The 12,767-nt window shown below is 35.1% G+C and overlaps 1 protein-coding gene across 9 annotated transcripts in view; it reads right to left on the reverse strand.

The window, feature by feature from the left end:
• Window positions 1-12,767, reverse strand: part of Dcaf6 (DDB1 and CUL4 associated factor 6) — a 109,354-nt gene that overhangs the window by 36,881 nt on the left and 59,706 nt on the right. For 6 of the 9 annotated variants that reach the window (XM_048357946.1, XM_048357944.1, XM_048357943.1 and 3 more), the window contains one exon: window positions 4,563-4,622. The exons of the other annotated variants lie outside the window; for them this stretch is intronic. In XM_048357946.1, the coding sequence (XP_048213903.1) occupies window positions 4,563-4,622 (60 nt within the window). The remainder of the gene's footprint in view (window positions 1-4,562; window positions 4,623-12,767) is intronic. 9 annotated transcript variants of the gene reach the window in all.

Consider the following 12,767-nt stretch of genomic DNA (forward strand, 5'->3'; position numbering starts at 1 on the left):
GACTTGGAACTTTTACATTTAGTAAGATTTATTTCTTAGTATAGCTTTGAGTAATATAATCATTGTTTCTATTTAAATTTTATTTTTCATACTTTGAGATACTTATTTTTAAAAATATTGATGACTGAAGTTTTGGAAGCTAAACCCTGTTTATGAACCTAGATAAAAATAAAAACAACTTGAGAGGTGAGAGGTCTACACCTTTTAGGGCCCATGCTTCTTTATATGTTTGAAATCTGGAGTTCAAATCCTGGCACCAGAAAAGAAAAAAGCAATTAAAACTTGAAATAGCATACCTGTGATATCAACTACTCATTGCACCTTTAGTGAAGATCTTTCGGCTTATCCTACAAATGTGCTCAGTTTTGAAACTATAACCCCTCCCCCACCAGACATTACCTTTTTAAAAACTTTATAGGCTCTCTAGTTCTTTTGTTTTTGAAGCCTAAGTCAGAAATCAGTCAGTAGAACATGTAGCCAAGAGAGGGGGGAAAATAGAGTATCTATGAAGCATATAATATTCAAAGTGAAACTTCATATGAAAATTCATACCTAAATGGCAGCCACAACAAGGTACACAAAAAAACAGATTAATGAAGAATAGGTCCCCCCAACCACGGGATGCCTTTCTATTCACAAAGGCAGATACATGCATTCTCTGCCTCAATTCATTTTCATGGAGGGTGCCAGGCAACTTTTTGGGATGCTGCAGCAACATATACTTTAATATTTTTATTCTTAATTGATGTTAAGGAAAATCATCTACATGTCAATAGTCCATGTGTTGTCTGAACTTTTCTCCCCAAGAACCTGCCACATATATCACAACTCAAACTTCACTGTCCAAGCAAACATTTCTCATCCCTTTGTATTTACACCATTGCTCTGAATGGTATTCCTGATGAGACCAGCTCCTCTTGCTTGAACTTTTCTCCTGCCTTTGGACTTATTCTTTCTGTCCAATCTACTTCTTGGTCATTCTTTTTCAGTCTTCTTAGCTTAAATTCTTTTCTCTGCTTACACTCTTTTCATTTCATTCTTTTTTCCCAGACAATTCCATCCATTCCCACTTTTTCTACCATCTATACATAGGTGATTCCTAATCTCCATTTCAGACTACCTTGAGTGAGATCAAGGAGTCTATGAGATTTTTCCATTGGATATCCAAAGGCAATGTGCTATGATTTGACTACAATTTGTCTCCACTTACCTCCTCAATGCTGAACTGCTGGGAGAGAGGCCTAGTAGAAAGTGTTTAGATTGTGGGGGACAGAGCCCTCATGAACTAACTGTCAAGTTTAAGAAGTGACTTCTCTCTGAGGAAGATAGGAGGAGTTGCCTCCAGAGTGAGTTGTTAGGAATCAAGTTTAGCTTCCCTGACTTTCTCTTGCTTCCTCCTCTACTGCCTTATGATTTCCACATGCTCCACTTATGGGGTATGCATAGAAGAGGTTGAGATCCTCATTAGAAGTAAAACAGATACCATTGTCTTCCTACTCCTGACCCTACCACACATAAACTACTTTGAAAATTACCCAGGCTCAGGTAGTCTTTAATAACAACAGAAAACAGACTAAGACACACTTGAAAGGCAACATTTAAAAGGTTATCTCATATACCTTCTTTTTCCTAAAATCAGTTGTTCCTCCTGAAAACTCTACCATAACTGACAGCTAGATGAAACCTGGACATTACTCTTCCATTCATTTCTTATTAATCAGCTTCAAATTCCCATTTAGATTCTCCTGATGTGGGAATTGGACCCAAAGCTTAATGTAGAGAAGCACTCTACCAATGAGTTATATATCCCAAATCATATCCATTTATTCTACCTCTCAAATAATTTTCTAATTTGTCAGCTTCATTTCTCACCATTATTGCTTTAGGTTAGATCCCTCATCTCTTACCTAGACTATTATTACAACAGCCTCTTAACTGTTCTTTACTGCTTTCAATTTTACTCCACACATCCATCATACTTTCAAATATATAAATCTGGTCATGTTTTGCCCAAGCTGGAGCAATTTCCATACTTCCCTATCATTCAAAGAATTAATTCCTCTAGCTATGAAATCAACAAATGTTTACTATAAAAGTGGCATGATTTAAGGCAGTGAGCATATGACAGTGAGTGAAACAACATTTAGAGAAGATGAAAAAAAGTAGTTATTAAACAAAGAATCCACTGAAAAATGTACAACTGTAAACTTAGTAAAGTACCAAATTGAAAAGAAAAAAAAACTAGGGGAACAACTGCAGATTGCAGGTTATACTACTTTTGAGAAAGTGATATCTGAAATTTAAAGGATGAGCCAGGGAGCGACTTAACAAAAAAAGCAGTTTTGGTAGAAGGACTGTATATACAGGGATTTGAGAAGTAAATGAGATCAGAGTGTTAGAAGAACTGAAAGTAGGCTATTTGGCAAGAGTATAGTGAGTGAGGAAAGACTGGCCTGAGATAAAGTTAGGAAGACAGCAGCCAAATAACAGCTGGCTTGTGAGCCAACTCATAGGTTTTGGTTGTTTCGAAGGGCTAAAGAAAATAACAAAAACCTTTTTTTAAATGACAGAAATTTCATTCTGGTTGTTGGTAGAAAATAAATTTACGCACTGAATGGACATGAGATGACTTCAAGAAATTATTAGTCTAGGAAAGAAAGACTGGTGACAGTCTTTTAATTTTTTTGTTTTCTTTTTGCCAGTCCTGGAGTTTGGACTCAGAGCCTGAGCAATGACCCTGACTTCTTTTTGCTCAGGGCTTCATGTATGTGAGGCAAGCACTCTTGCCAGTAGGCCATATTCCTAGCCCCAGTATTTTAACTTTTATAGTACAAATTATCCTCAGATAATATAAGCTTAAAAAATGAAGTCCTCCGGACTTAAGAAGAACAAAGAAGCAGTATGTATTTAATTCATTTAGATGTATTTTCTATCATTAGAATATTTCTGCTCAAAGGACTTATTACAAAACTATATTCATAATGTAATTTATGCCAAACACATTCAGTATTATGTATCTTCTCTGCCTATATGACGAAAAGGCACATGGTACAAAAATCAATGAATATCTAATTTCTACTTCTGGGCTAGTTAGCCCTAGCAAACAACATCATCATACAAATTCACTGAGTTAAAAAAAAAAATCTGAGAGTTATTAAGAAGTTGGTGGGCTGGGGATATAGCCTAGTGGCAAGAGTGCCTGCCTCGGATACACGAGGCCCTAGGTTCGATTCCCCGGCACCACATATGCAGAAAACGGCCAGAAGCGGCGCTGTGGCTCAAGTGGCAGAGTGCTAGCCTTGAGCGGGAAGAAGCCAGGGACAGTGCTCAGGCCCTGAGTCCAAGGCCCAGGACTGGCCAAAAAAAAAAAAGAAGTTGGTGTTTTGGAAATAAAATCTGATTTTTCTTTTTCTCTTATTTCCTTTAAGTGTCAAGTTAAATTGGTTGTAACATTCAGCGTAAATCTCTGGAAATTATATAATCAAACGGAATATGAATTTAGTCACAGACATATCTATATACTGAGGATCTTACAAAGACGAATTCAAGATCAGAAGCACAGACATTTTCTAATTTGTTTTAAAATTAGCTTGTGAAAGTTCAAGTAGATCTATTAAAAAATAGATACTATATCAATATTTAATTTTTCCATTACTATTGACAAGTAAATACTTGTTTGTATACTTTCAGAGAATCAAACCTAACAGTTTTGTGCTATTTTTTAAAAACTGAAGAAATACACAGTTGTCCTTGATGGTTTAATGTTACTAATATTACTTATCATACACTATCATAAAATATTTAGAAAATATATTAGGAAATTCTAAGTTGAGATAGCAAGCCATATTCCCCAATTCTAAGTGATTTTAGATACTCTGTTTTTCTGATGCTCCTGTATTTTATATCTTCCTTTACCAGTCCCTCTCTGTGAATGTATTAGATCTGCTAGTAATAAAACCTGATAAATAAGTAATCTATTTCTTGAGTCTTCCTCAAGGCTTTGAGGCATATTCTATACCTCTTCTACAGAAATCACAAGTGAAAGCAAAGGCTTTTTTTCCTTTCTAACTGGTGGCTTTGTGTTTATCTCTGAGTTTGTAAGTATATTACTTATAATTAAAACTACCAGGAGTTTGGCTACCAGATAAGTGCAACATAAAAATAAGTTATGTGATTATTATAGCAATCTAGTAATATGAAATATTACTAGGATCAAATACCTTTTCTCAAATGAGCAATGAGATGATATGCTAATCTCACACCCACAATTCTACACAACTCTATAGTATATACTATATTTAAAATGGATATTTATATCCATTAAATGGGAAGAAAATTCAAAGTTGACATAAAAAGTCAAAGTAGAAATCTGATTATACAGAACTTAATTTTTATAAGTCAAAAAGGTCTTGTGTGTACAGAACCAACTAAGGTAATTTATACCACAAAACACTGACCATAATAATCAAATGAAATGCTATGAAAAAGTGAGAAAGAACTTGTTTATGCATTGCAATATAACTATGAATGAATGGGCATAGCGCATCTCTTGTTGCACGCACCCTGTTGCTCGTCAAGTGACATGGATCCGAGCTGTTTGTTAACCACAGAAGGAGGAGAATCTGAAACAAAAATGAGATTTCAACTTAAAAGTAAGCAGCAGAAAACTGCACAGCAATGACATGATCATCTCTAAGCTTAAGAAACAAATGTACAAAGGCAGGGAATAGAAGTAAGTACTTGTGGTATGTTTTCCAAGCAGTGAGTAAGCAGGGCCATGTGCTTAAGATATGTTATTTCAGGCAAGCATTTAGCAATTTTGAGAATGAGTTGAGAAAATACTCTACTTCATGCACATACCTTTTATCAAATTCATTTAGCACAGGCACAAGGTGAAAAGAATTAGAAATGGAGTATATTTCCACTAAATAGAAGATTCCTTGCACTTCTCAAACTCCCTCTCAATCTCCTTAAGATGGCTCTCATCCTGCCTTGGAGAATACAAAGCATGAAATGAGATGCTCACTACACTGTGAGATGCTGTTTGTTGTGCCATGAGCTGAACAAGGAGTCAAAATGTTTGACAAAGAAAATGACTTGTAAGAAAAATATTCAATGAATTAATTACCTTTAGAGAAACACACATAACTTTTAAAACTCTATAGAGTACATTGTGCACATTAAACTATACTCTGTGAAAGCTTAGGTTTCTTTATAGAGGAACCTGGTGGAGAAAGAAAAAGAGAAGCAAGAAGAAAGCTTAATTGTCTGGGCTTTCTACTTTGGCTTCAAATAGAACAGCTTTGTTTTTATCTTGTGGACATACTAGGCTTCTATAACAGAACTTATTTTACAAATAGCTTCTATCACTTGAAAAACAGTGGCATAAAAGAAGGGAGCATAATAAAATGCCAAGAGCAGTCATTTGGAGCTAGTCAGTGTTGGTTCTGATGAGAATCAGCCAATACTTTTTAGGCCTAAGCTTCTCCTTTCTCCTTCCTCAAGCCTAGTGGTCTAGTAACCTAAGGAAAGCACCAGGGAATATACAGGTTGAGCATCTCTAATCTGAAATCTGAAATCTTAAATGCTCCAAAATTCAAAACTTTTTAGACCTATTATGAGTAGAAAATTCTTCAGATAACCTTATGTGAAAGATCATAGTCAAAACACAGTATACTAAAAATATTGTATAAAATTACTTTCAAAATTTGTGTATAAGATTTACAGGAGGGCTGGGATTATGGCCTACTGGCAGAGTGCTTGCCTTGCATGCATGAAGCCCTGGGTTCCATTCCTCAGCACCACATAAGCAGAAAAAGCCAGAAGTGGTACTGTGGCTCAAGTGGTAGAGTGCTAGCCTTGAGCAAAAAAGAAGCCAGGGACAGTGCTCAGGCCCTGAGTTCAAGCCCCAGGACTGTAAAGAAAAAGGAAAGAAAGAATTTTGGTTTTAGACTTGGGTACCATCCTCAAGATATCATTATGGTTTTACAAATATTCCAAATTCTGAAAACTCTGAACTACTCCTGGTTCCCAAGCATTTTAGGAAAGAGGTACTCAACCTGTAGAAGCTCCCAATGTCCCAGCAGAGAAAAGGAAAAATGTAGATAATAAGCACAGTTCTTCCTCCAAGGTAATAATTCCTATTACTCGTTTGTCTTAAATACTTTCAGCTGATCACCAGCTTTGCTCATAATGACATTTCATTCCTAGAAAAAAGGTGTTCTAAGTGAAGACTTAGTGTCCTTAACTACATAGCTAAGAGAGATGCTGCAATATATCCAGAATTCATGCCAATTTTATATCAACTGTTCCCATTTGTACATTTAAGAAATCCAAATCCTGCTAGTAATACCAACTGTATGAACTTTAAATCTTCCATCTTCTAATATCTTAGAAGTTGGCTATTTTTTTTGTCTCCCTAGACTTCTGATAAAGCATGATCACTATTTTGAATAGCTTTTACTTGCCCTTAGCACCTCTTCATCAAAACAATCAAGTCTTCATTACACACAAAAAGTAGGAAAGATGATAGTTCAGTTATTTAATCTGTACATTTAATTTCCTTTTTAAAACTTCTCATTTATTCATTTCAGAGTTGGATTCAAGACTGCCATCTACTTTATTTTTTAAGAACAGACAAGTTAGTATTTAGAAATTACATTCTTCAAAGTAAAAAAAAAGGTTAATCAGTAAAATGAATATTAGGAAAAACCACCTATAAAAAGCATCATAAAACACAGTTCATTCCTTTTGACTTATATATTTCCTTGTTCTCTCATTTAATAATTAAGAGTCCAAAGACAACTATAAACGCTCCAGGAGGGGCTGGGGATATAGCCTAGTGGCAAGAGTGCCTGCCTCGGATACACGAGGCCCTAGGTTCGATTCCCCAGCACCACATATACAGAAAAACGGCCAGAAGCGGCGCTGTGGCTCAAGTGGCAGAGTGCTAGCCTTGAGCGGGAAGAAGCCAGGGACAGTGCTCAGGCCCTGAGTCCAAGGCCCAGGACTGGCCAAAAAAATAAATAAATAAATAAATAAACGCTCCAGGAAATCTTTTTACTTTTCTACAAGTATTATGGAATGCATCAATCTTATTAAAATAAAGTGCATCTTATTTAATTTCTGAATAAAAGGAGTAAATCTGGAAATACAATGATAAAGAATCTAGAATTCTTTCCTCTCCACAAAATTGTTTTCAGTTTTGAAGCACTTAAAATATTAAAAAGCTTACATTAGACAAGAAAAGCACTAGTAATTAAAAGGGATTCTTTTTCTCATTCAATCTGTCACAGATATAGCATATTCCTGGGTAATTATTTGTTGTTTTTTATATCAAAAAGCAAATATGAATGAAGAAATCTCTTTAGTCACTGCCATTATCTTACTTATAATCTTGGTAGTATTCGTTGATTTTTGGAAGGGTTATTTTCTTGTCACAGAAACATGTTAAGTGACATACTTTTATATCTCTAAGTATTCACAAATGCAATGCAACTCTTATTTCATAGAAGTATTTCCAAACATTAACAAGATAGCCATCAGAATAACTAAAAAAATAATTAATCAAAACTGTTTCAGTTGTTTGCATACTCTACTCCATCTCTCTATAAACTATCTTTTAGAAAGCACCATCACAAAACAAAGACCTGAATATGAAATGAAAATTTACTATTAAATGCAATATAGTTACCTATTTATTTAAATATATTTAGAATATATTATATTTAAGGCAGGGATAAAGAAACTTTAAACAAAAGTTCATTCAGTATTATACTTAAGATCAATTGCTTTATATTTCCAAAAATTTGCAGTTAGGTCTTAAGAAAATTATAGTCTAACAGACAACAAGAACTCTTCCGCCTGACTTCTTGGGTTTGGACATAGCTTTCTACTCTGGAATACTGCAACTTCTGGGGCAAGTATTTCACTTGTCTAAGTCCCACTTTCTACATCTGTAAAAAGAGGATAATAAGACTATACACCACACAGTGCTCGTGTAAAGATTTAACAAATAAGATAATTCTAATAAACTACCTAGATAGCATATAAGAAAGAATACATTAGTATTACTACTTTCCTGTTTCTCAAAGATATGGTATTAACTTAAACATAATGGTACAGAGATCTGAAAACTATGGAGCATATTACAATTTACAGTCTGAAAAGGCCCTGTCTTGGGGGTAACAAGTTTGACAAGAAATGTACTCACTACCTTAAGTATGTATCTGTAACCCCTCTGTATATCACCTTGACAATAACTTTTTAAAAAATGATTTTTAAAAAAGGCACTGTCTACTTAAAAATTATGTCAACTCAAGGTAGTTAAGTAGTGCTTGCAGAACTAAGCCAGCAGCCTATCTAATTTATTAACTACATAAAAAGTCTAATGTTTTATATACCAACAACATGAGTCTAATGCACCCTTTGAGAAGTGACACAATGCAACCATCATTTTGAACACTGGGGAATCTGATTTATACGGCTTGCTTGCACAGGATAGGGTTAAGTGCTGATTTTTTCCAATATGGCTCAGTTTTGAAAAGCCCTTTTTCAAAAATTATCACCAATGTTTATACCCTTTTGGGGGTATAAATGTTCCCCTTTTTTTTTCCAATTGGTAAAACCGTGCCATAAAGAGAAAAAACAGTTCCTACCTGACCCTCTCTAGGCTGGCTCCATGCTCCAGTGGGGCTCTGTGGTGGTCGGGCCAGTACCAGCAGAATCCACAGGGTGCTGTCACTCTGAGCAGGAGCCAGCAACCCATGACTTCAGGGGATCTGAAATGGAAAAAAAGAGCTGGGCTTAAAATCAGCCGCCTGCTGAATGCCTCTGTCATAACTTTATAGGGAAACCATTTAAAAAATACACATACGGTTCATTTATGGCCCTGAACACTCAACCTTAAACAGCTTTGACACGAGGACATTTTGAAGTGGTAAGGGAAAGATACTGCAAATAAGATACTAATTTCCTTAAAGTACTAAAAAGTATTTGATATTTATTTGATTATTTTATATTATCTAGCTCATCCTTATGCCACTTCTAGATTATAGCAGGCTACCATTATTTAAATAAATTTAGTTGGGAAACAGGGATAGAAGTTAAGCAAGCTGCCTAACGTCATCCAGACATAAAGTCACTTTGATACCTAGGCACTGATGTAATCAAAGAGAGTTTACCACTTGGTGAGTAAAAAAATAAATCACAGAGCTGAACATGGCAACACATACCGGCAATCCCAGCACTTGGGGACTGAGACAGGAAGATTATTAAATTCAGGGCCAGCCTGGGCTACATACTGAGTTCAAGCCAGCCTGGGGTGTGCAATAAGATTTCTTTAAAACCGCATAATTTTATGTTTATGTATTATGATGATTTCCTTACCATCTAGAAAATGAGTTATTCTATACTTCTTAAATCAGTTATTCACATTTCCTAGTAATCAAGTACTTATAAAAACTAAAGCTAAAACATTTGGAAAGATTATGAAAACTATACTTTTGGAAATTCATTTTAAAAGATAATTTATAGCTGTCAAAAGTTCTTTTAGAACATAAGTTTTTCAAATTAGAACTCAAAAAGCTGAAGAGCCTTGGGGTTACCAGAAGGAGCAAGTGGCAGGGATCATGCATGACTTTATTTTCCTTCATGTTTCACTTTTCCTTTTGTTTCCAGGGGCAGGGATGTCACTGCTGAGAATCAAACTCAAAGGCCTTCCACATGCTAAGCAAGCAGTCTACTAATGAACTACATCCCCAGACCAGTCAGACATGTTTTGAACCATAACTTCTACATAAGACTGTTAATTTAAAGAGTATATTCATGGGCTGGGGATATGGCCTAGTGGCAAGAGTGCCTGACTCGGATACACGAGGCCCTGGGTTCGATTCCCCAGCACCACATATACAGAAAACGGCCAGAAGCGGTGCTGTGGCTCAAGTGGCAGAGTGCTAGCCTTGAGCGGGAAGAAGCCAGGGACAGTGCTCAGGCCCTGAGTCCAAAGCCCAGGACTGGCCAAAAAAATAAAAAATAAAAAATAAAAAAAAATAAAGAGTATATTCATGAAAAAGTTCACAGTTAAAGAGGTGGAGAAAAACTATTGTTTTAAAGTTTTCTAACATCTCTTTTATTTAGCTTATATGAAACAGAAAATTTGGTGCCATGGAATGATGTCTTAATCTTCAATTGCCAGAAATTAACAGCTAAATAGATAATATTCCATCTGTATTATCACTGATATAAGGCTTCTTCCTATTAGATTCCACTAAAAACATAGATTATTAACTCTGCAAAGTGATTTAATCTCATTTCCCTACAGAATTTAGGTATTGCTGATTCATCTTACATCATGTCCTTTACAAAAGATTCCCGTGAATACTGTTTTTAAAAAGAGGGCAAATTTTTTGTCAGATAATGTAATATTTTGCACATTCTTTCTATGCTTGCTAAAATTTCTAAAAAAAAGTAGAAAGATAACAGAAATATCATTTATGGTACATTACAACTTATTGGAACTCCATAGATATCAGGGAATAGTGAAAAATGCTTTTTATATACAAGAGACATGCACTGTATTATTTATAAACTAAAATCTAGAACTAGTTTAAAGGTTTTTCCTATTGATAGTGGGGGGTAACATCTATCATGGGAGAATGAGTTAATTACTATTCACACCAAGCACGTATAAAATTCTATGTAATCATTAAATATAAAAGTTTTATAACTGACGGGGCTGGGAATATGGCCTAGTAGTAAAAAGTGCTCATCACGTATACATGAAGCCCTGGGTTCGATTCCTCAGCACCACATATATAGAAAAAGCCAGAAGTGGTGCTGTGGCTCAAGTGGCAGAGTGCTAGCCTTGAGCAAAAAGAAGCCAGGGACAGTGCTCAGGACCTGAGTTCAAGCCCCAGAACTGGCAAAAAAAACAAAACCAAACAAAAAGTTTTATAACTGACAGTTAAAATCTGCCCCCTGTGGAATGTGCTAAATTTAGTTCCTCAATTTATATAATGTGTGGTCTGAAATGCATTTTGTATCCAGCCAACTCATTTTCCTTCATATCCAAATTTTACTAAATGGGCAAAGTATACATAGTTTAGTAGTCGTCCCTTATTAAACTGTTTTTAAATCTTTAAACTATGAGTAAGGTTCCTGTGACATGTGAGCAAACAGGATAAAATAGTGCCAGCAAAAGAATACAGGACATGTTACATATTAGACCTGTTTGGGCCTCAGATGAATGTAATGTTAATCAAGTAAGATACCAAGTATATCATCTTTCAGACAAAGAGATCAACATACACTGGGTGACAGCAGTAAGGGCTGCTAAGATTGGGCTATGTGAGCAGCCTTAAAGGCCAGAAAGTGTTACTTAATGAAGAAGAGAGATTATGTTTCTCAACTTAGAAACAGGAAGACTCCCTCTACTCAACTTTAACTATTAAAAGATCAATACAAATACTAGTATCTAGATAATATCTACAACTAGTATCATATAGTACTTAATAGTATCTATACACTATTTAATCAAAATAATTAAGATGTGAGAAAATAGTTTATTTCTTAAAGACCATGTAAGCGCCCTAAATTTCTAGTTGCAAAAAAGTGAGCTGCTTCAATTCAAATTTTTACAGCTGTATTGAAATAGCTAGTATCAAAATGTTCTTCTAGGGGCTGGGAATATGGCCTAGTGGCAAGAGTGCTTGCCTCCTACACATGAAGCTCTCGGTTCAATTCCCCAGCACCACATATATGGAAAACGGCCAGAAGGGGCGCTGTGGCTCAGGTGGCAGAGTGCTAGCCTTGAGCGGGAGGAAGCCAGGGATGGTGCTCAGGCCCTGAGTCCAAGGCCCAGGACTGGCCAAAAAAATAATAATAATAAAAATAAAAAATGTTCTTCTAATCTCTATTATGTTCTTGCTAATATAATTTTGTTTTATATTCAATTATCTTTAAAACTTGTTTGTTACCATTAAATTTTGGCATTTAAAATATATGTTAAGATATTTTATTTTCTTTCTCATTAGTCTGTATGCTTCGTGATTTCTTTTTGCTTTCAGAACACATTGGCCAGGCTATTATATACAGTATGAAATCATACCAAACTGCTTTATTAACGAATGATTAAACATTCTTTTTATAAATTCAATACATGAGTTTTGTCTCAAATATCTTATCTGCATTAAAGAGACTTAAATGTATTTTACCATAGTATTACTCAATGTGTTTTTTCTACCATAGCATGTGCTGAAACAGGTATTTATGCAGTAGAGGTCATCCAAATCTACTCACATACCATATATATTAATTTCAAGAGGCTATATCAGTGTTCCCAAAGTAATTAACACCCAATTCCTTCACTCCTTATGGTAGCAGAACAAAGTATATCAAAGAATTATGAATACATGAATATGAGAACTTAGACATGTTCTCATTCCTAGATGAATATTTCAACCTTACTATAAAACCTACACTATTATAGGACTTATAGTACCTATTTTCTACCTTGAACTAAGGAGACAAAGTATTTTGTGTTATATGTTTCATTATTCTCTCAACAAATATTTACTGGACATCAAGAGTTTTCCTGATCTCAAAAGAATTGGGCCATTAAAATACTCCACAGTGGCACAGGTCATTAGTATCATATCAGAATTTACTGCTAGAAAAACAGGAAAAGAAACTATGGAATTTTTTTTTGCTGCTCTGCATAGAGGTATTTGATTGTGTGTGGAAAGAGTAAGAAAATATTAAAAGATCTC

The sequence above is a fragment of the Perognathus longimembris genome, chromosome 11, assembly GCF_023159225.1.
Source record: "Perognathus longimembris pacificus isolate PPM17 chromosome 11, ASM2315922v1, whole genome shotgun sequence".
In the NCBI taxonomy this organism is placed as follows: Eukaryota; Metazoa; Chordata; class Mammalia; order Rodentia; family Heteromyidae; genus Perognathus; species Perognathus longimembris.